The 24,230-nt window shown below is 40.3% G+C and overlaps 1 protein-coding gene and 1 long non-coding RNA gene across 2 annotated transcripts in view; one reads left to right on the forward strand and one right to left on the reverse strand.

The window, feature by feature from the left end:
* The window catches only part of slc18a2 (solute carrier family 18 member 2), a 105,746-nt gene that overhangs the window by 17,451 nt on the left and 64,065 nt on the right, over positions 1–24,230 (reverse strand). The window contains exons 6-10 of the mRNA XM_037124811.1: positions 20,071–20,163; positions 19,534–19,623; positions 19,326–19,369; positions 7,742–7,802; positions 2,170–2,265 (exon numbers count right to left, since the gene is read on the reverse strand). Coding sequence (XP_036980706.1) covers positions 2,170–2,265; positions 7,742–7,802; positions 19,326–19,369; positions 19,534–19,623; positions 20,071–20,163 — 384 coding nt within the window. The remainder of the gene's footprint in view (positions 1–2,169; positions 2,266–7,741; positions 7,803–19,325; positions 19,370–19,533; positions 19,624–20,070; positions 20,164–24,230) is intronic.
* LOC119034094 lies at positions 302–4,689 on the forward strand. Its single transcript, XR_005079470.1, has 3 exons — positions 302–413; positions 4,008–4,096; positions 4,278–4,689. It is a non-coding gene; the product is annotated as an uncharacterized LOC119034094 (long non-coding RNA).

Here is a 24,230-nt window from a genome sequence, read left to right on the forward strand (position 1 = left end):
TTTTTTTTGTTTTGTTTGTTTTGTTTTTTGTTTTACTTTTGTTTTATTTACAAGGGTTATAGTTACGTGTTTTTAATAAAGGTTTATTAGAGATAGAAACATTCACAGGAAGAGCAACTCTCCATTTTCCTGTTTACAACGTCCTCTGTAACAACCAGCAACTTTGATACAGTGATTGAGGGTCAGACACGTTTAATCAAACAGCAGCCTGAACACGTATCAGGTGTGTTTTGACCGGAGAAAACCTGAACAAAGAGGCAGATCTGAGGACAGCTACGTCTTCTCTTCCCGTTTTCAACATCTGTTGTAGCTACGGTGACCACAGACGCATTCGGCTGACGGTCGCCAGTTAACATGGACCCGTGTTAATACGAAACACCGGACGCACCGGCAGGTCCAAAACCGGACGTATGGTAAATAATGTCCGCCACGCTTTTTCGCGAACATTGCCGTCACGTTTGCTTTGTGTCTGGTGCAGGAGGAAATGGTAAAAACGGGCTTTTGTCACGAAAGTGTCCGCAAGCAGCAAGTTTGGTTGCTGAGGAACAGGGGAGGTTGTGGGATGGACGCCGGCGGTGATACATACAGCGACAGAGACGGCGAGTTTTGATAGTAGATAGTGATAGTAGAGATTTGTGACACATAGCGTGTTTGGAGCATGTAGTTGGTGTGTAATGTAGTGTTTAGTGTAGTGTGTTTAGTGTGTGGTGTAGTCGTTTTTTTGTGTTGTGAGTCAAAACAAGGAGGAGAACTGAATGTGAAACAGGCAGGAATGAGCTGAGCTTGAGGCATTGCCTGCATTTAAATGTAAATAGCTACACATAACTTTAAAAAAACTTATGCACACATTTAGCAAACAACAATTTATATTTGCATTATAACTAATGCAGTTGGTTTATTAAATATATTTGTGGTTTTAACAGCAAAAAAATCTATCTTTTTCCTCCTCTGATTTTATGTTATTTTGTGATTTTTAGGTCCATAGCGTTAATATAGTATGTCAAAATGAAAAAAAATTACTGTACAGTCACACATGTGAGGTTATGCATGGTGGTGCTTAGAACAGCCTTCATAAGGAAAAAAAATACTGCAGATTTACATGGAGAAGCTTATGTCCTCCCGCCTGTCTACAATTACAATCACAGCCTCTTTTGATTTGATTTGATTGACTATAATGTGTTATTGCAGAAACTGGGAAAAGAACCAAGGATCTAATCATATCAAAATATAAATAATATTATATATAAATACAGAATACAGTCTATTCTATGTGGACAATAAAATAAATAAAATAGAAATTATAATGATAATACAAAATATGTAAATAATAACAAAACATTAAAAAATACAATTAAAATATGTCTTGTACAATATTCATATCAATATAGAATGTAAGAAATAGAAACATGTGAGAAATATAAGAATCATCTATCCACGTGTCTGTTTAAGTCAGAGAAGGTGAGGGCATACCAAAGCAAGCCAGTGTATTCATACCCTCCCCCTAATAAAGAGAACCTCCACAGCTAGGGAGTGGGAGTGTATAGGGAAAAAATTATAACCAGGCCTCTCTCTTGACCACGCATACTTTATGCAATGCATTATTCCTTAAAGGAGCGACTCTGCTCACAAGATATACTTCCATTTAGGAGATAATGGAGTCTACGGATTCTCAAAATCACTGGCAGGAAATGCCAAAATACACTGAAGTCAGGTTTTAAGCTCTCTGACAGATGCATTGCATTTCCTATGAACACTTTATTAAAAATAAATAATGAGTAACATTTCTCTAAATTAACATGACTCTTACTAACTTTTTTAAGAGAATGCCAAGACCCACATCCAGCTGGCAATGCTATTAATATTGCAAAGTCTTCATCAGTGGATGAAAGGGTCAATCATAATTGTGTTATCTCCTTAAGTTATAGATAATGACTTAACAAACATATATTTATGTGAATAAATATATAATATATATATTTTTATTTTAATCTAAATTAACAATAATGTTAACAAAAAATTAACATGATAAACTTCTTTAAAATATTGATTGCAGAGCCAGAACCAAAAGTTTGGGGAGCGTTTTTTGAAAGGACATAGTAAACTGTAAACATAATAGAATTTTTTTGAATGAACACATCTTATAAGTACTCAACAGAGCTGTGTAAATACCTAGCTGCCATTTCCTGGCACACATGGTTTCCATCATCCAGATTGGCAGCGTCGGCTCCATCATGGCAATGGCCATATTTCCAAAACAAATCGCTCCTGGGTAGGAAGATTAAAGATAAATGGAAGCAGTGTCAATCATGGTCTATTTATTTTCCTTGGTTCTTACAACTCCAATTCCAAAGATGTTGGAGCTCTGTGAAAAATGTAAATAAATACTGAATGATTTACAGTATAAGTTTCAGTCAATTTCCCAGTCATTTGTCGCCCCGTCCCAACTTGTTTGAAACGTGTTGCAGCCATCAAATTCAGAAAATGCAGACATTTATAACAATCTATGAAGTTTGTGAGGTGAAACATTAAATATACTGTGTAATATTTTGTATACAGTATGCCAAGAAAAACTAGCAAATTATCACATTCAGTTTTATTTATGTTATCTAGCAGAAGAATCAAGGCACACACACAAATACACATAGACAAACATAATAACATATCCTGCACTCTTTTTCACTGTGTTGTCAGAATTGTTTTTCGTGTATAATCACCCGACTCTGGAGAAGACCTTTTGCATTTTACTAGATTTTAGTGGCTACTGTAAGGGAGGCTGAGACAAGGGGCATTCAGTTTGTTGAAATCCGCATACTTAATGCTTGGTACCCGCTACACACCAAAATTATCATCAGTGGTATGATATAAGGTGATGGCCCATACATTTAATGTGAAGTGTGTCTTTCTGTAAATACTTCTGATGAAATCATTAGTGGATGAGTCTAGCATACCTTTGTGACAGTAGACAGATTTAGTTTGACTTGCTAAGAATGTTATATTCATTGTTTCTCTTCCACGTTTGACATTTTGCTCGTGATGACTATTGGCCTGTGTTCCTATTATCATTCCAGAGAATCACCAACTTGTCACTGTTTGGTGTTTTGTGTCCCTCTATATTCATGAGCTTGTTGGCAATAGCTCCTGGTAGGCTGAGGGGCCATGGGTGGGGTCCCTGGGAAGACACCACTTGGGAACTAGTTCTAATGAGAGAGGGCCATGCATGGGGGCAATGAGGTAATCGTACATTGTTATTGTGGTCGTCATAGCCACCATGTTTGAACAAAACTAGCCCATGAGCATAACTGGTACAAGAGCAATAAGGCCAAAGATTTATAGCCAACAATGTTTTTTCATTAGATCTGCAGTCACGTTTAAAAGAACACGGTAAAGAAAGGAGCAGCCTAGCCAACTGAGTAACAGTTGGCAGTCAGTTGAATCAGACTACTGGACAGATGATTATAACAAACATGCAGTGAAGGCAGACTGGGAAAATCCAACAGATGCCATTGTTTGCAAGGTATCTCCTGATATCCTGGGGGAAGGCTGACAACATGTTCTCCTCGGATGTTTTACTTTTGGCCCGAAGATCATCAGGGCCAGTAGCTGCAAAAGAAGGCTTTTCCAGCTTGGCTAGCCTTGGGAACTTCTACATCTGCAAGCAGAAGGAAAGCAGGACTGCAGCCACAAAGATCTCCTACTACTGGTGGTGATATGACAGAGCAAGAGTCCCTTCTGTCTGTCCCTTCTATTTTCTCTACTGTGCTACTGCCAAATGACTGTAATAAAATCTGTTTGCATGCCAAGTGCCTGGTGGGCACGGCGCACATGGAAGCCTGTATTATCACCCTATACGTGTTCATCCCAGATACTGAGGTCAGACATGAAATGCAGGCACATGCACATGACAGAGCACACAGAACAGTATCTATGAGAGTAAATCCATCCTTGTGGGGGAGCACCACGTACACGACTGCTTGATTCTTGCTTGCCTGAACTGTCTACACTTGCAGGATGAGTGACCCTGACAGAAGCAGCAACAGACGGAAGAGGGTTCCAAAGATCCTTGTATTTACCAGGAAAACTACAGCTTAAGTTACAGGTAATAAACCACCATGTCAGAACTGCGAAATAGATTTATGTAATAAATGTTTATTACAATAAAATGTTGCTATGATAACAGCGGCGCATACAGGTGCCGCAGTCAGTAGCTAATTTAATCCATGCTACATTTTTTAAAATATATTTATCTATCTATTTGCTTGTGTCCCCTTCTACTTAAGCATGCGTTGCTTACTATAGAGATGCTCTTAACAATATTGGAAAAGGAAGCGTGGGGTTTGGATTGAGTGCAGCAGACTATGAGATCAGCAGCATCCGCAGAGTGGCCAGCAAGACCAGCGTGACAAAAGATCACTGAAAGCGAGTGGTCATCCCATCTCGAGGGTTGTAGCACCCAATAATGTAATAATATCCTGAAAATGTAATAACGCCTGAAAATGTAAGAAAAAGTGCACGTAACTTGATCAAAAATGTAGTAAAACCCAATAATGTGATAACTTCACCAATAATGTAATAACATATCCTGACTGATATTGTAATAACATTTTTACTGATAATGTAATACCTTATTACATTATGGGGAATTTATTACATTTTCAGGTGGGTCTTTTTTTTTCAAAACTGATAATGTAATGGTTGACAGATAATGTAATAAATATGTTCATTTTCAGTCCAGAGTTATACATTTTTTGTTTTAAGAATCTAAGAATGTTATATATCCTGGATTTGAAACAAGAGAATGACTATTGGGTTAAATTGCAGACCTTGGGTACCATACAGCCATATGCACATGTGCAGATACACATGCAACTACATCTTGGTCCTACTGAGCGGGTGATGGACTTACCTCCTTGGGAGACCAGAATTACAGCTCAGATATAAGCTTCTGGGCAGCACTGGAGACCCCAGGTCACTCTTCAATAAACTTCACTCCACAGATTTCCAACAAATTACTAACTCATGAAAACAACCACAAAACAACTTTCATTTGAAGAGAGTATACATAAGCATTCATAACACCTACATACATATTACATGACATAAATATAGGCCTACATATCCACTCATAAATGGTCATTACACTGAACAAAAATATAAACACAACACTTTTGTTTTTGCTCCCATTTTTCATGAGCTGAACTCAAAGATAAAATGTTTTCTATATACACAAAAGAACCATTCATGTATGTAAATACTGTTGCAGCTTTAATTGTCGCAAGTTTTGAGGGAGGGTGCAATTGGCATGCTGACTGCAGCAATGTCCACCAGAGTTGCCCGTGAGTTGAATGTTCATTTCTCTACCATAAGCCGTCTCCAAGGCATTTCAGACAATTTGACAGTGCATCCAACTGGCCTCACAACTGCAGACCACATGTAACCAGGCCAGTCCAGGACCTCCACATCCAGCATGTTCAACTCCAGTTGCTGCAACAATCAGTTTGCATAACTAAAGAATTTCTGCACAAACTGTCAGAGACCGTCTCAGGGATGCTCATCTGCATGCTCATTGTCCTCATCGAGGTCTCGACCTGACTGCAGTTCGTCGTCGTAACTGACTTGAGTGGGCAAATGCTCATATTCGAATGCGTCTGGCACATTGGAGAGGTGTTCTCTTCACAGATGAATCCCGGTTTTCACTGTGGGTGAGCGGTATGCTGATGTCAACGTTGTGGATTGGCACCATGTTGCAAGGATCTGTACACAACCTAATCAGCTCTATGCGAAGGAGATGTGTTGCACTGCGTGAGGCAAATGGTGGTCACACCAGATCCTTGAGTGGTTTTCTGACCCCCCAGACCCCCCCAATGAAGCAAAACTGCACATTTCAGAATGGCCTTTTATTGTGGCCAGCCTAAAGCACACCTGTGCAAGAATCATGCTGTCTAATCAGCATCTTGATATGCCACACTTGTGAGGTGGGATGGATTATCTCGGCAAGAGAGAAGTGCTCACTAACACAGACTTAGACAGATTTGTGAACAATAATTGAGAGAAATGGTTCTTTTGTGTATATAGAAAACGTTTTAGAACTTTGAGTTGAGCTCATGAAAAATGGGTGCAAAAACAAAAGTGCTCCATTTATATTTTTGTTCAGTGTATAAAGGGAGAAAGCTTCAATGCAGCTGGATATATTTTCAGCTAGCCACCACTGAAAGTGTCGCTGATCTTGTTCTCCCTTGCAGGCCCTCTAGTGGCCAGGATGCTGGTGTCTGAGATTAATTAACATATCAAAAGCATCATTTTTATAACAAAACTAGTGACTGTATGATAGAAAATCCAATATAAACATGTTACTGACATTGCTAGCAAATAGCATTGCAGAAATGATGTCACGTCAATAAAACAGGATTCAAATGGACATAAGACCTTTGAACAATTACTTCACAACAAAAAATTGTACTATCATAGAAACAACATACAACTTCAGAAACCCTGTATAAACCCCAAAAAGTAGTTTGAAAAATAACCATTTCAGATGTCATCAAGTTTTATCATTTTGATGCTGATATTTTTATTCAATGTTTATTTATACAGGTAAATCTCATAACATACTATAAGTATGACAGTATTTCAGCTGACCACTATGTCACTTGATATTGAGTAAGGCGTTAATTTGATATTGAAAATTATATAAAAACCATTTATGAGTGGATATTTAGGTCTATGTTTATGTCAGGTGTCATGTAATGTGTATGCAGGTGTTATGCTTATGCATACCCTCTTCAAATAAAGTGCTCCTGAAAGTTGTTTTGTTGGTTTGTGGTTGTTTTCACGAGGTAGTGATTTGTTGGAAATCTGTGGAGTGAAGAGGTATGTTTATGGAAGAGTTACCTGGGGTCTCCAGTGCTGCTCAGAAGCTTATCTGAGCTGGAATTCTGGTCACCTGAAGAGGTAAGTCCATCTTCCACTCAGTAGGACCAGGATGTAGTTGCATGTCCCTGAGTATTTAACCCAACAGTCATTCTGTTGTTTCAAATCCAGTGTATATAACATTCTTAGATTCTTAAAACACAAAATGTATAAGTCTGGACTGAAAATGAACAAATTAATTACAATATCTGTCAAGCATTACATTATCAGTTTGGGGGAAAAAAAGACCCACCTGAAAATGGAATAAATTCCCAATAATGTAATAAGGTATTACTACAGTCTGGATATTTTATTATATTATTGGTGAAGATATTACATTATTGGGTTTTATTACATTTTCGATTGAGTTACTTACAAATTTTATTACATTTTCAGGCGTTATTACATTTTCAGTAAATTATTACATTATAAGGTGTTACACGGCTTGTTCAGTTAATTCAATTAGATAAAACCTATTATTCTTGTTATTTTATCTGTCCCTTTATTTTTAATTTATTATTATGGTAATGGGCAAAAAATGTTGTACAATGTTGCACAATGAAACACTTTTTTGTTTTACAATTTTGGGACATTATGATGAACCACAATACTGTTGCTATTGTTTATGAATGGTTTGGTAGCCTATTGTTTATTATTGATAATATTTTAGCATTTATTTCATCAATTTGGGTGAATTTTGTCCAATAGACAACATACAAGATCTGAGTCAGTTTCTCCTCCTGTTCTTTTCACAGCACCATCATAAAAAGGCAGTATTCCTCAGTTGTTTCTCCAGGTGGCAGGTTTGTTCATATAGCTGACATTATATTCTTACCAGCTGCGATTAATATGTATGGATCCTTCATCAGTGTCAACAGTGGGGTCCCCTTCTGACTCTGTGAAGGAAAAAGGCACAAAAACAAAATGCTACATCAAATGCAAATGGGCATATACTGCTGCTCTCAACCAAAACCTCTATTCGTAAAAGACAGCGGAATCTGCTTTTGGATAAAGCATGTTTATACTTCTTTTAAGCACACACTGCAAACATTATCAATAAAGGCAACAATTTGCCTCTAAAGGTTGTCACAGCACTAACTGCATTTAATACTCAGTTTTTGTAACAATATTTAATGTAGTAATACCGCTGGATACAAAAATACCAATAAAGTCAAAGCTGCAAGCAGCGATTAAGCGGGCCCTCGCAGTCCATGCGCATTGGAGCATACAGCTGTCCGGGGGTGCCGTTTACTCAGCTCCATCGCCCTATTATTGTGCATGCATCTCTTAACTGTCTGTATTTTGGATGGTGCAAGAAGGGGTTAAATGTCACTTCCTGTGTTCAACATGTGGTGCTGTGGTTATGACTGTATATTGGCGTATGTGTTCAGTACTGGACTCTTATCAAACATGTGAAGTTTGGTCCAGATAGGAATGAGGAAGTTGTTCCTTTATAATTTGGTAGCCTGCTCCTGCCAGTGTTGGGACCCACAGATGAAGTCAATCATTGTGGATTTCAAAATGAACTCTGCACTGAGCTCAGTGTCCCAGAATTCCCCATTCCTCACACCTAGGTGCAAAATTCAGGTTTGAGCTACTATTGGTCAGAGTGACAGACCCCCCGCTGATCAGGTAGTCAAAACGCCAGAGCATTCATTGTTCGCCCTCTCTCACTCAACGCCCTCTACTTCTTCAACTTTGGATCTTCGAGGGCTCCTCTCCACCTCCCCCCTCAGGGCTGCCTGCCCTCAAGATCTCCTTTTCTGGGCCCAACAAGCTGTGGAGAGCTGCAAGCTGCATTGGCAGCAGGCCCAAAGAACTTCTCCTAACTGCAGCGACAGCAGGTCCCGCCAATCCAAGGATCTGAGGAACACCAAGCAGGTTAGCACAGAGCTGCTATCCTTGCTAAGGAAATGAGTGACAAGTTTTCTCATCTGCCAACTTTCATCAAACCTTGCACAGCAAGAACAGCATTCAACACTGGAACCCCAACCTTCTCCTGCAACCACCAGCACCTTCTCTTCAAAGACTGGTAACGTTCAACTGGGCTTAGATAGCATAGCAAGGCTCCGGATGATGTAATGCACTTGTGTTCAACGTGTTCATTCACTGTTGGTGTTATTGTGACCTTAAGTCAACTTATTGGTAGTTTGCTTTCACACACACACACACACACACACACACACACACACACACACACACACACACTTGTATATTGTGCATGTTAGTTAGATTGTGTGTTTCCATCATTGTGTTAAATAAAAGATTTTGAACCTTCTTGTTATGTATTTAATATTGTACAGGAATGAATGTTCAACCATTACTAGCTGTACATTTTTGTGAGACTTATTTAGTAAAATTGCTATCTTTTCCCTTCTCAAAGGGTGGTGCCCCGAGGTGATCTAATGCAAATTTGGTCATATTATTTATCATAATTAATAATTATCCCAAATAATCATTATTATCATTGATAGTCAAATTTAACCTAAGCCCCCCTTTTATTGTTGCATTAATATTATTTAACTGGGCCTCGTGTAATGCAAGGCCCAACACCAGTATTAAATAATGTACACTGAAGTTGGAAGAACTCCCTACAATCTACATAAATACAAAATAGACTACTATGAAGTTTTTGAATAAGTGAGATATTATTGAGAAATTATGAGATATTGGCCAAAAACATGTTTGCCCCCAGTATAGCGCCACCTGCTGGTGGACAAATTTTGTTTTTGGTGTGTGAGCTACTGGCACTTGTCTATACCACCCATATGAATATCATTTACATGTAAATATGGGGGTACATGGGGGTTATAAGCCAGACGCACTTTCCATGATTATAGCGCCACCTAGTGGTGGACGTCTATGACGAACATAGATTGTAACAAAACTCACAATCTTTTCTATACAGCCTTATCAATGTGAGTGTTTTCTCACCATGTTTGGGGCAGATCAGATAATCCAGCTAGGAGGAGTACGTTACCGTTTCAAAAACGTTGAGAGGAAACACTACCGGCGATGGGTGGAGTGGCTTGTCTGTGGTGGCCTCTGCTCACAATAATCTCAGTTAATATATTTATTTTCCCTAAGGATGGGGATTACCAATATTCATAAAGCCAAGTTTTGGGATGCCCGTCTGGGTATTGATGGGGCCAAAAACAAGGTCTATCAAAAGCAATCAGACTGAGAAGGAACTGAGTAAAGCTTTCAATGCAGCTGCACCTGATGAGAAGCACATGGCTGCAAAACAGACTAAAGATTGTGCAGTAGTAATTTCCATCACAATGATATCCCAAACGTCACCAACTGCGATATCAGCAGCTATAGAAAAACAGGGTATGGAGATGAGGAAATTCATTCAAGACTCAATAACGACCCACTCTTTGGAGAACTCTTTTACTCTTGTGCAAAAGGATCAATCAGCTGTTGCTTAGAAACTGGAGGGGTAGCCCATAATGGCAGCAAACCAAAATACCGACCTGGATGCACTACAAAAGGCCTGCCATAAACTGTGGGGAATGAACAAATCTGTCCATTGGAGGGTGAATGACCTAGAGGACTGCTCCTTCAACAGTGTTATCAAGACACTCTGTGATGCAAATGTCTCTACTTCCCTGCCAAGTTGCCCTGGGAGCATGATAGAAAGCCTACCACATTTAACTCACCAGAGGACGTTGAGCGTTTTGCAGACTCTTTACCCTCCACCTGATCCTAAAATTTGTGGTTGATTTAAAAGCAGCACTTTACTATGGCTTCTATTTCCATGGTTTGATACTTTTACTTTTAATCTTTTAATTTTTTGGTTGGTTGTTTGCTGTAACTCTGATTAATGTTCCATGTCCACTTTATGTTGTCTTCCTGTTTTTTTTGTTGCCCTCTACTGTAAATCAAATTTCTCCTCGAGGGACAATAAAGACCTGAACTGAACTGAACGAACAAACAAACAACAAATGTAATGGAGGCTGCAAGATGATTTAGTTGGTCGGTAGGCTGACTGAAATGGTGTTGACTATAATTGCTACCTATATCACTGTCTTTACCACTAATCTACACGCTTTCCTCCTTCTATCAGTTCAGTGATCACAGTCAAGAAGCAAATACACTCACTGCCCATAAAGTTGGAATAATTTTGTTTTCAGACACATTCCTCTTTTTATTCCTGTAGACATCAGTAATCACCACTGAGTCCCAGTAACACAGGTTGACCAATTTCATGCTTATCAATTGTGTGGTGCTATAAAATGCAAAACATTCGCTATGTTGTCCTTTTCCTGCTTAAAGTCCGACACAACTGGCAATACGCCAACGAGTTCTTGCACTCCGACAGGACATCAACATTTTTTGATTTCCTTGGAATATTGCATATTGTAAAATTCTAAAACATCACTGAGAGGAGGGTCATTTGAGGCCACGAAAATCTCCATGACAACCACAATTAGTTATAAATAGTTAGATGATCTAGATGATTGGCAACTGCTTAATCTGTGCCATAGAAATAAGAGAATGCCTTTGAGCCGTCCTCATCTTTTGTGGAGAAGACACCACGGAATTAACATTTCCTGCCAAACTGTAAATCGAAGTTTGCTTCAGCATGGTTACCAAGCACGACGAATAACCTAGTGTCTGGGTCTAACTGTTCACCACAGAGTTGTATGACTTTGCTTTACTGGGCTAGGGAGCATAGAAGATTAAGCTTGGGCACTAGTGACATGTTGTCTTTATGGATGAAAGCCGCTATATCCTTGACTGTATAGATGGAAGACAAAGGGTGCAGCAATTACGTAGTGAGAACATCCACGATGACTGCATCCAGGAAACCACTCAAGGAGGTGGCAGCTCAGTGATGGTATGGGCTGAAATTCATTATGGATGCAAAACGCCATTGGTGGTGCTGGAAGGAAACAACAATGCTGTCGTGCACCAGGACATCCTAAAGAACCATTGCTTCCCACATGCAAGAAGGGTCCATGGGAACAACTTTGGGCTGAAAGACGACAACGCAAAAGCACATAGGGCAGCTGCAGTGAGAGAATTCATTGATGCAGAGAGGGTGCAGCAGATGCCATGGCCTGCTTGCTCCCCTAATATGAACCTTATCAGGCATGCCCGGGTTGCCTTAGGCCGAGCCCTTAATGAGAGTGACAGTACTTCTCAGAGTGTACAGGAATTAGACCGGGATCTGACTGAAGAGTGGGATGCCCTGCCCATCTACAACATCAACAAGCTTGTGGACAGAATGACATTTGTAAGGGTAATATTGGACATTCTTATGCATGCAATCCCCTAAAATATGTGCAGTACCCCCAATTTTGTTCAAGCCTGAATACATTGTTTGCAAAGGTTAATTTGGTTTAATTTCTAATCAGCTGCATCAGGAAAATGCTTCATGTTAGCCTACCGCTTGAGGCTATCAAATATTATGGAGACATTTTTTGAACAAAATTTTTTGCATTTCAATTCATGATCTGACATGAGCTGACCATATTAGAATGTGGGAAACACTGACAATAATGGCTGAACACAATGCAGCTACCAACCCCTTCAAAGAATCACTTGCTACCTATCACATAAGCTTGACATCTTCCACCTAACCACGGACTTTTTACTTTTACTCTTTTACATAGCATCAGTCCTGTGTGGTCTTTGAGAGAATCAATAACATTTTATGCCCTGTAAATACTTTGAAATGTATCGTTATGTCCTGTAAATACATTTAGCTCTCCATCCTTACCCAGTTTTCTGTAAGTAACAGGAGTTCAGAGTTCAGTCACAGTAGTTGAACAATTAAAGTTGTAAAGTAACACGATATTTCAAGGTCCCTGAAAAGCTGAGATATGTAGTTGTGCTATTATTTCTACAGGACAGTCACTGTCAAAACAGAAGAGGACTGTGACAGCACCGACATCAACAGCTGCTGGCCAACATCTGTGTTTATAATCAGTCAAGAAACCTGTGGAAGTCCTTCCTGTACATAATTATTTATGCTTATTGTACTGCATATAGTCTAAATGATAGGGGGTATACTATTTTTGTAGTGTTATTCATTTACATGTGTTCCAAAAGATTCAATAAAGAAGAGTTTTACCTAATTCAGTCATTATTATTAATGCATCTCATAAAGTATAAGAAGTGTAATGGGTCGGTTGTTATTCTGGAAGAGTAAAGAAAGGGCATTTATCATTTTCAAGACTTCTAACAAGTTAGAGATAATGCTAAACCAGGAGTAAATAAAGAATGAAAACAGCACTTGATCTGCCTCCAATTCCTTGGTGTGCACTCATCATCAGAGTCAATGATGCTCTCATTGTGGAAGCTCTAACCCGTAAAACCATCGTATCATCATGAGTCCAATACAATAATCACATTCGTATGTGAATCACTGAAGGTAACAAAAGAAAACGTGTGGCAGGCCCACCACTAATCTTGATGTTTTAGGCTATGTTGGTTGTTTATGTTCTATATGATAATATTAGGTGTTTACTTACATGTGAACGAGTCATGAGGTAGCTACTTGTAGTGAGATGTGATGAAAATGATGCACCGCTCGTGAGGACTCCATCAGAGGTATTTGGCAGTTGTCTGAGAGTGCATGTTTATTTGGGGGCAGTGGCTTTGGAGAGAGATCTGAGTGCAGGTGACTCAAGTGTGACATTATGGGCTAACATACAGTTGTGTACATAAGAGCACATAAGTGCTTTGGGCTTTGGGCATTTTTCAGAGAATATCAATGACAATACAAAAACTTTCCTTTCACTCATGGTGACTGGGTGAAGCCATTTATTAACAATTGTATTAGCTCTTTTTAAATTATAATGACAACAGAAACTAACCAAATGACCCAGATCAAAAGGATACATACCCTGGAGGTTTTGGCCTGACAACCTACACACAAGGTGACACACATGGGTTTAACTGACTACAAAAGGTAACCATCATCACCTGTGCTCTGTTTGGTTGTAATTGGTGTGTGTGTGTGTACGTTGCTAGATTCCGAGCCAGGGGGATGGCAAAAGAATTATCAAAGAATATGCAAGAGAAGGTAGCTGAACTTTATAGAACAGGACAAGGACATAGAAAGATATCCAAGGAATTGAGAATGCCAATCAGTAGTGTTCAAACTCTAATTAAGAAGTGGAAAATTAGGGATTCTATTGAAACCAAGCCACGGTCAGGCAGGCCAACATAAATTTCAGCCACAACTGCCATGAAAATTGTTTAGGATGCAAAGAAACACCCATAAATAACTTCATCTGACAGGACTCTCTGAAAAACAGTGGTGTGGCTGTTTCAAGATGCACAATAAGGAGGCACTGAAAGAAAAATGGGCTGTTTGGTTGAATTGCCAGAAGAAAGCCATTGCTGCAAAGCTGCCTGCTTACAATACACTAACCTGCACAGAGACATACCTCAGAACTTCTGGAACAAAGTTATTTGGAGTGATGAGACCAAAATTGGACTTTTTTGGCCACAACCATGAACATTACATTTGGAGATGAGTCAACAAGGCCTATGATGAAAAGCACACCATTCCTACTGTGAAACATGGAGGTGGATTGCCGAAGTTTTAGGGACGTGTGAGCTACAAAGACACAGGGTCAAAATTGACAGCAAGATTAATGCAGCATGTTATCAGAAAATACTGGAGGAAAAATTTGCCCTCATCAGCCCGGAAGCTGCGCATGGGACATACCTGGACGTTCCAACATGACAATCCAAAACGCAAGGCCAAGTCGACCTGTCATTGGCTACAGCAGAAAAAATGAAGCTTCTGGAGTGGCCTTCTCAGTCTCCTGGCCTCAATAACTTTGAGACACTTTGGGGAGATCTCAAACATGCAGTTCATGCAAGACAACCCAAGAATGTACAGGGAACTGGAAGCTTTTTGCCAAGAAGCTTAACCATCTGAAAAAATAAAGTGCCTCATCCACAACTACCAGAAAATACATTTAAACTTTTGATCAGGGTCATTTGGGTAGTCTCTGTTGTCATTATGATTTTAAAAGAGCAAACACAATTGTGTGATAATAAATGGCTTCACCAAACCACTAGCCATGAGTGAAAGAAAAGTTTTTGTATTATCATTCATATTCTCTGAAAAATGCCCCAAAAATCACAAATTCTGCCAGGGTATGTAAATTTATAAGCATAACCGTAAGTCTAAGGTTGGTAACACATGATGAGATAGAGAGCCAAGGGCAGGCAAAAAAAATGGTGAGAGTGCTCAGGGCCTACAAGAAGAATCGCAGTTTCAGATGAGTTATGGTGAAGAAAATTCACTGCAATCCTTAAAGCTGCCGTCTGGAATTTTGAGATAAAGTGGACTGCCAGGTCCCTCCTTCTTCTTCTCTGCAGCCCTGCCTTCAAAGCCCCTCCCCACAGAGGAGCCTGCCATGCATGACACTGCATGAAAAGTGGGATTTTCGTCAGTAAGCGGCACTGTAGATTGTTGTGGAATTTCAGGTTTCAGGTGACACTGCTTGGCAGTTGTCCCCCCATGACCCCCCTTCCCCGCATTCTAGGGGAGGCTTTAAGAGGCCGTCCACATGAAAACGCTCTTGTATTGCATCATTTTGGCCGACCGTCCACACGGATCCTGAAAACGCAGCGCCTGAAAACGCACTTTTTTGAAAACGGGTCTCAGGGTGGAAAAATCCGAGAATGTAGCCCTCCCGTTCTTGTTTCTTTCCGAAACAATGACGCCATTGTCCCACCCCTCAACCTCGATCCTCTGACCTTTGAACCCTGCAACGTCTCATAACAACAACAACAATGGCAGACTACTGCTTGTGTTTGTGTTTCTTGCAACTTACTTGCTTTGTAGTCAAGTGTGAGTCACAGCAGCAGTTCGACCTCATTAACGGTCCACACAAACGCTTCTGCTTTCCTTGCACTAGCCACTTTTGTCTTCTTATTTTCGGATTCTCCTTCTACTGTCTGTTTGTAAACACCATGCAAGCTTAATGCGCATGCTCCCTCTCTTTTTCTCCGCCTTTGGTGAATTTCAAGTGCCACCTAGAGGCCTAGAAAGTGAACTACAGCGTTTTGAGTCGTTTTTAGTGGATCTATGTGGACACAAATATTCTTGAAACGATGCCGAGGAAGACAGAGAAAAGAAAGATAGTTTTGGTACGTGTGGACAAGGTCTAACATGTAAATGAAAATGCTGTGAGCTATACAAATGCAAATCAGGGTAGCAGGGGGAGTTTTAGCCCAGGTGACATTTTTCTAAAAGGTATTAACTGAATTTTAAGAAAATCTTTGGTATAAATAGATCAGGCTCAGTATATCCTAATTATAGACTCTTACATTTTTGCTTGAATTGATTTATCTAATGAAACTATGCTAGATTAATTACTGTATATGTCATTAGCAATGGCCAATATTACGTGAAAAAGATTATTTATGTATTTATTTATTTGTTTTTTCTCTCCTGGGAACAAGTTAAAGATAAAATGCCAGTTGTTAAGATGTTAAAATTTGCATGAAATATTTTGAGATAAATAAGATATTAAAATGTATTAATAATTTATGTTTAAAATGTTAAATGTGACTTTAAAATATAATTTCATGGGTGCTGAATGTTTTCAAAGAAGTTGCAAAGTAATTCTTACTACGTGTGAGAGTTCATGACCTTTAAGAGTTTTTACACTTCCAGGTAGACCAGGACGTGAGGAAGAAGTTGTCTGTGTTGTGTTTTATTGCTAACGGACTGTGAACTGTTGTCAGACGACGTGCTGTGAGTGTGTGAGTTAGACTCTCAGTTACATCTAGGTGTTTGTGTTTTATTTGACACAAAGCAAGTTCAGCAAAGCTAACTAGCAGGAGCTAGGCTAGCGCACGGTCATTGCTGAGAGGAGGCCTGTGCTGACGGGAGGAGCTTTGCCGAGTTGCCACGGAGTGTCGCCGACAGAGGGCACTTCGCTGCTGCAGAGGGACACAGAGGTTTATCGCTGCAAGCATTTTGTTTTCACAGACTAACTTCCCCTCATAAATGAGGCCGTGATCTCTAGTTGCTCAGAGCTATGTCTGCAAGTCCAGATTTACATGATGCTGATAATGCCACCATTGTGTATAAATAACTTTTACTGTTTTTTCCTTCCTTGTTTAATTTTACTGTGACTTATGTTTTTTTATTCATACTACTCTCATTTAATTGTCTACCAGCTACCTGTAAGACATATTAGGAGACAGTACGCAGTACGAGCTTCAGGCATGAACAACCAGATCTTGCATCGCAGGTGGAAGCTGTGAATAGTTCAGCTCAGAGTCGATCGAGAAGAAATAGGGTAAGACTTATTAGATTAGATCTGTTTAAGGTCAATGTGACTATGTTTCATGTGCATTAATAGATGTGTTGTGTCCATACACAGTGCATTGCGCAGTACTGATTGTCTTTAGTGATTGTTTTTACAGCTGCTGGAAGGTAGACAGAGTATGCTAGCAAAGGATGAGGTGGACCTTTGGAAGTGCAGGATGTCTGTCTGGATTGTGCGACCTCCATCCTTTTGCAGGCAGGAGCTCACTGAGCTCTGTGCCACGCTATGATTTTATGATTTTATTATTGAGGTGTAAATTTATAATGACCCTGGGTGCCCAATAGTGACGGATCTACCAACCAATCATGAGTGATTTTGCTTGTTTAAAAGTAGTGGTTTCATCTCACTCAATACTGAGTGAGGACATTCAAGCCAGGAAAGACACTACCTGGCGAGGCGTGGTTTTGCTTCTATTCATATGCTAATTGGAGCAATTAGCACTTCTGCAAGCTCCACATACGTCATGGTTCATTTCCATCAACGTGTCACGGATGAACGCGACATTCACAGGCTGTAAATTCTCGATAACTGCTGAAAATTAGGGGGGTTTACGGGCGTTTATGGGGATGAAAAGCCCACATTTCATGGGCAGCGTGAGCAGGTACAAGCCTCTTGAGTAACAAACTATATTTATCACATTGCGAGAGACAAAGTTAGAAGTTCATCATTACCTGGCACAACATTTTTTTACTGAAGCATGGGTAATGTTATTTCTCTAAACCAATTCAACCACTTCAGAGCGTTCTGAACTCAAACTAACATTATAACTGCCCGGTCACATGAAAGACACTTTTGCTAACTAGTAGCCATAAGCTCGAATGCAACATCGAATGGCGACATGTGCTATTCCGAGTATTACTGTAATCATTGCCACCATAGCTTTGTGATTAAAACATAGAATGAAACATATATCAAGCAAGGGTCCTTACTTGTCCAGCAGAAAAGCAGCACACTCTGCAACACTCCTGAGTTCTTACAAATCGTGCAGCTTCCTCCACCTCTGAAATGACGCTCAGATATTTATCCGTTTTTTCTCTCTGGCTTGGTCCAATTCTTTGTTTTTACATTTCTTTTCTTTGTCAGTCTTCTTATTTCTTGTCTTTGACGAGGGCGATGGTGGGGCAATTTTTGGCTCTGTTGTCGCTGTCTGTTCTCCGCCACTGTTTACAGTTTGGGCATGAAAGTACTTGACCAGGTAAGAGCAGGCACTGCGCATGCGTGGGGGCGGGGCAATGCCCAATGCGTGAGGGAGGGGGGCTGCCATCAGCTATGCAAGAGAATGATTGACACTTTTCAGACACTCCCCTTTGCTCTGATTGCTTGCACTGAGCCAGGAGCGGTGGATTCTTGCAAATCAAATTAGGACCCACAGACAGGATAGTGGATTTTCACACAGCTGACCTGTAACTTATTCTACTGTCAGATCATAATGACAATTTTAGCAAATATGGCAAAACAATAGTTACAGACTACAGCTTTAAATGCAGCCAGGCATTTATGCAAATGTCAACAATCTTATTGAAACTTGTTTAGTGACATTACAAGACTCTAGGATGTTTAAAAATGAAGTGGCAAAGACATCAGAACCATCATCTATGTGAATGTTAAATTTACAATCATAACTTTGTCATGATGGAGAGCCACAGAAGACATACTGTTAACACGGAAAAAGGTGTTGCTGGATTTTGGAGGGCAATAGATAACAAAAAGGAGGACTGGGTCTATGCATAACATTTTTAGGCAAGATAAGGGCCTAAAAGCTACAAGAGACCCATAGAGCTTAACATTCCACATTTGAATGACTTAAAAACTTAACCCTGCTACAAGCCCGCCACCCCGAATCATCGGCCCTGGGGGATGATTCTAAAAACAAGCTCTGCTCATCTGATTTGTACCAGGTATCAGTAAAAACATGCAATCAAGATTTTCAGATAAAATTAAATCCCTTAAAATAAAAGTTTTGTTATAGTTTTCCACATCCCCTGAATCATTTATCTAGTTAAAGTAGTCCAGGCATAGGCATAAACATAGTCTGTAGCTGTAAAGGTCATCTTAATGAAATAAGGTAACCTTAAGGAAATAAGTGATCAAGATAAACAATCTCACCTCTGGTTCCACCTTGGTAGGTTGAAGAACAAAGAGCTGCAGAGCTGTGAGGACACACAATCAATCAACTTTATGTAAGTCTTTCTAAAAGAATAGATCTTATTTAAAAATTGTTTGAAACTATGTTCAACAATATTAATTCATAATTCTGTTTAAAGTGACTATTGTTAAATTGGGTTTAAAAAAGAAGAAAAAAATGTATCCGTACCTCCATCAAACAAAGCCAGGAAAGCCAGAATAAGGAAAGGAGCCGTCTTCCCAACAAACTCGTACATCACACTGCCAAATGGGGGTCCAACTGTGGAGGACACTGGATGGTCAGTTCTGTAAAAATCAACATTGATTGCAGCTGTCTTGAAGCTGTCACCTACATGCATCTTATCTATTTGATAGGTAAGATGGTTTTGAAGGATTTGTAGATAATGTTTTTTTCTAATTAATTTGTGCACTGAAAATGTGAGTGTAAAAGTCCTCATGAAGTTTCATGAATTGGCTCCACTGAGCCTAAATCGTGTGTCACCAGCTTACACTTTTAGAATGGAGTGTTTGTATGTCTCTGGTTGCAGCTTTCCAGTTTTAATTACCGTAGGTATGTTTCCAAGCTTCAGGCAAATGTGGTTAAATTTACCTAATAATACACAGATTTAGATAACACATGATTTCTGTGGTATGATTTGCTTAATATATATATATTTATCTTAATACATATGTTATTGTACAACGAGGACAGTGAATGTATACATACCCAACACTCCCAATGCCAAACCTCCGAGGGCGATCCCAATGGCTTGACCTCTCTCCTCATCATCTGTGTACACACTAGCAAGCATTCCCATCCCTGAGAACACAGAGATTTTACTATACAAACACAACTTGCTCATTCAAGGCTGCTGTTCCCACAGCTTAACAAAGACCTAGTTTCATCATAATATCCTGGATTAAATTTTTCCACTCAACAGTTGGACTGTGTTCCAAAAGACATAAACCTCCAGTAGGATGAGGGGATGCGTCTGTTGCGTGTGTTTACAGCAATGATTCTTGTCACTCAAACATGAACAAGACTCCTAGATGTCAAGCTTACTGATGATATGACAGTGTCTGTCCAGGGAATTCACAGGCCATTTTGTTGCTGCTGGTCTTCCAGATGCACATTTAAAAAACATTATCACAGGAACTGTATGAGGTCATCAGCAGTCATATGACAAAACAACCATACTGCATGTTATAATTATGGAATCAATATAGGGACAGCTGTATTGTAACTGTTATCAACATATCTGAATAAGTAAAAACATTTATATGAATACATATAAATGTGCAGAAGTGTAAAAAAAAATGCAAAGATTTTGCAGTTCACATCACAGGTATGAAAATTTCACAGCTATCTGCAGGGCTTAAAGTATTCAGGCACTGTGCCGGATTTCCAGCATGCGGCGTTAAAAAAAAAGAATTGTCCTATATTAAAAAAAACGTCTTGCCGTCTTGATATCACCTCGGAGTTCATGAGTTCGTCTGCCAATGATATGACAGGAACACAAATATCCCTCTCTCAAATTAACATTTTTAGAAGTAGAATGGGGCGGGTGTTGAAAAAATGTACATCAACCAATTCTTATGCTGCATAGATACCTGTTCAGAGACGTCACGAAGGACAGTAGGATGGAGAGTAAAGGCAGGAACACACCGGCCCAACCGTTGTTTGCTGAAGCATTTAGAGAGACTCGGACAAGGTCAGGAACAAATCTGTTCGGCGTGTTCAGCTGTGTTTGAGCGTCTGAGCCATTGGATTCTCTGATTGGCGGTGTGCTAGCAAATCATCGTGGTGTGTGGGAGGGGCGGAATACTGCGTGTGCATTGGTTTTTTATGCACTCTGTTCCGTTATTTGTTGTTTTCATGTTTCGGAGTACTGGCGGTAAAAAAGGGCTACCGCGTCACAAATCAGACTCGTTGTTCGTGCTCTCCAACAGACAACACGATTACCAGGAGCAACAACCACCGCTGATGTACCGGCATCAATGACTGACCGTGTGTATGAGACTTGAAAATACACGCGTGCACGTTCATCGCAGAACACGATTTGTCTTTCAAGCTCTCCCAACCCCTGGTATATTTATGCAAAATAATGCAATATTTGAAGACAAAATTGCTCTGACAAAAATGTCAGTGGAGTAAAAAAATAATATAGCCAATGCCTCAGCACCTATCCTGGAATTGAGAGATATGCTGCCGTGTCTTCCAGTATGATCTAAAAATATTGATAATTTTTAGCCTTATGTGTCTTTCTTATGTTGTCATAAGAATAGCATTCCCCAACTTAAATAATCCCCACTACACCACTGATTGTTGTATTCTGCTGGACAACCAGAGAGAGAGAGAGGGAGGTCAGGGGCCATGATGAATTTACCATGTAATCGCACAAAAGAGAGAAGAAATAGCTAGCCAGCATGCTAATTCTAACTTTATGTTCAGTGGTTGACTGGCATTGATAGATGTGAGACTGTGAGCTGTGTTTTTTGGGTTTTTTTTGGCTATTGCAAGTGCAGTATCTCTACTCTTTTAAGCAGATTGCTGTACCTAACTCTTGATTGCCTTAAGAGCTGCTTCGTAGGATTGGTGGTGTACTTTCTGTGGTGTGTCCCAAACCACTGGCAATAGTCGCCATTGTTGGCAGCTTCTTAGACATCTCACTTCACTGCTCTGTAGATGGTACCAGTGATGTTTTGGGTGGTTTCAGTCAACCATTGTAGAGCCCTACTGTCCTGGGCTTTGACTGATTATTCATACCAGTTTGTAATGTTTCCAGTCAGGATGCTTTCTATTTCTCCCCTGTAAAGGTAGAGCCTTTTCTGTGCTTTTTAAACCAGGGTGGTGATGTGTGAAGACCCAGATAGGTTATCAGTGATGGTAATTCCAAGGAACATTACTTTACCTCACATGCTCCATGTCAGCTTCTCTAATGTAGACAGGAGTCTGTGTCTTTGATTCTTTATTCTAAAATCAACGGTCAGTTCCAGTTGATCAGTATGATATCCTGTGTGCACCACTCTGGAAGACTGTTGATTTCTTCCTGATATGAGCTGTGATGAATGAATGAGGCATCGTCTGCATACTTCATAAGAGAGTCCTCTTGATGTCTGGGAGTGCAGTCATGGGTGTACAGCATCCGGCCTGTCGGCCACCTATTTTTTTTTTTTTTTTTGCAATTTGAGGAAGAATGTACTGAAACATTTGCATTCATTCTCCCTCCAACCACCACCCATGTGCTTAATATGCCAGGAGACAATAGCTGTGATGAAGATTTCCCATTTGAAATCCCATTCCAATTTTGAAGAGCCGTTTCCTCAAAATTCAGAGGTAAGAACAACAAAAATAAATGCACTGAAATCATCACATCAAGTTACAAGCAGGATTCTTGCCACAACAAAAAGCAACAGAGACACACTGAATGGACTTGGCACGAACAGCAGCAAAATGCTTTTGAAGCACTAAAGAAGCATATGTCCTGCCCACCAGTCTTGTCTTACTATGATGTCAGCAGGCCTGTGACACTTACCTGTGATGCTTCTCAGTATGGACTTGGTGTAGCATGTTTGCAGGGAAAAAAGCCTGTAGCCTATGCTTCATGCACAATAACTGACACAGAAACCAGATATGCCCAAATTGAAAAAGAACTGTTGGCAGAGTTTTTTCACGTTCAAAATGCAATGGATGCATCTACAGAAAGCAAGTTACCATTGAAACAGACCACCAACCTCTCGTCACCACACTGAAAAAGCCTATCCATGCAGCACCAGCGAGACTGCAACGGATGATGCTAAGACTTCAAAAGTACAGAATCACTCTTGTATACAAGTGCAGTAAAGAAATGCACCTGGCTGACACTCTGTCTCGAGCCCCTTCCACAGTTCAACAACCCAATGAGGAGGACAGCTTTGATGTGATGACAGTCAACTACATATCCTCTTCTCACCTTGAGGAGTTACAGAGACACACAGAGGATGACACAACGCAGACACTCAGCATGATCATCAGACATGATTAGCCAAGGAAACAATGCAATCATCCACATGCCATTCGTCCCTATTTCCCTTTCAGAGATGAGCTTACAATCAAAGATGGAGTCATCACGAAAGGCCACAAGACAGTCATTCCTGAGTCACTAAGAAAGGACTACATCAGCATCTTGCACAGAGGGCATCCTGGTGCTGAAGCTTCTAGATGGAGCACGAGAGGCATAGTTTTCTGGCTCACTAAGACAGATGACATAAACAAAGAGACTGAGTCATGTTCGGTGTGTAACAGTACAAAATCATACCAACAGAAAGAACCACTCCAGCTACATCCAGTTCCAGACATGCCTTGGTCAACTGTGTGCCACACAATGGGACTTCACTCATGTTACCAGCAGCCCAGAGCAGTGATGTGCACAAGGCGGGGTAGGGGGGGCAGTCACCCCCCCCCCCGTTGTGGCCCGATTGTTGAAAAATGTGCGCTAAAGTGCCCTCCTGGGAGCCAAAACATGCGCCAAAGTGCCCTCCTGGGAGCCAACACGTGCGCTAAAGTTCCCTCTTGGGAGCCAAAAAAGCATGCCAAAGTGCCCTCTTGGTTGGCAAAACACACTAAACTGCCCCCTTGGCTGGTTAAAACATGATAAACTGCCATCTTGGGAGCCAAAACGCGTGCTAAAGTGCCCCTCTTTTCGCCCCTGCCCTTCAAAAAGTCTGCGCACGGCACTGGCCCAGAGTATCCCCAATCTAATGGGTTAGCTGAGAGAACTGTGCGCAGTCCCAAGCATCTCATGGGGAAATCTCACTGAGATAGAACTGATGTTTTTCTCCATCTCCTAAATCTCAGAAACATGCCACATGACGCCAAGCTAGGTTCTCCTGACACTTTAGACAGTG

Source organism: Acanthopagrus latus, chromosome 15, assembly GCF_904848185.1.
Source record: "Acanthopagrus latus isolate v.2019 chromosome 15, fAcaLat1.1, whole genome shotgun sequence".
NCBI classification, from domain to species: Eukaryota; Metazoa; Chordata; class Actinopteri; order Spariformes; family Sparidae; genus Acanthopagrus; species Acanthopagrus latus.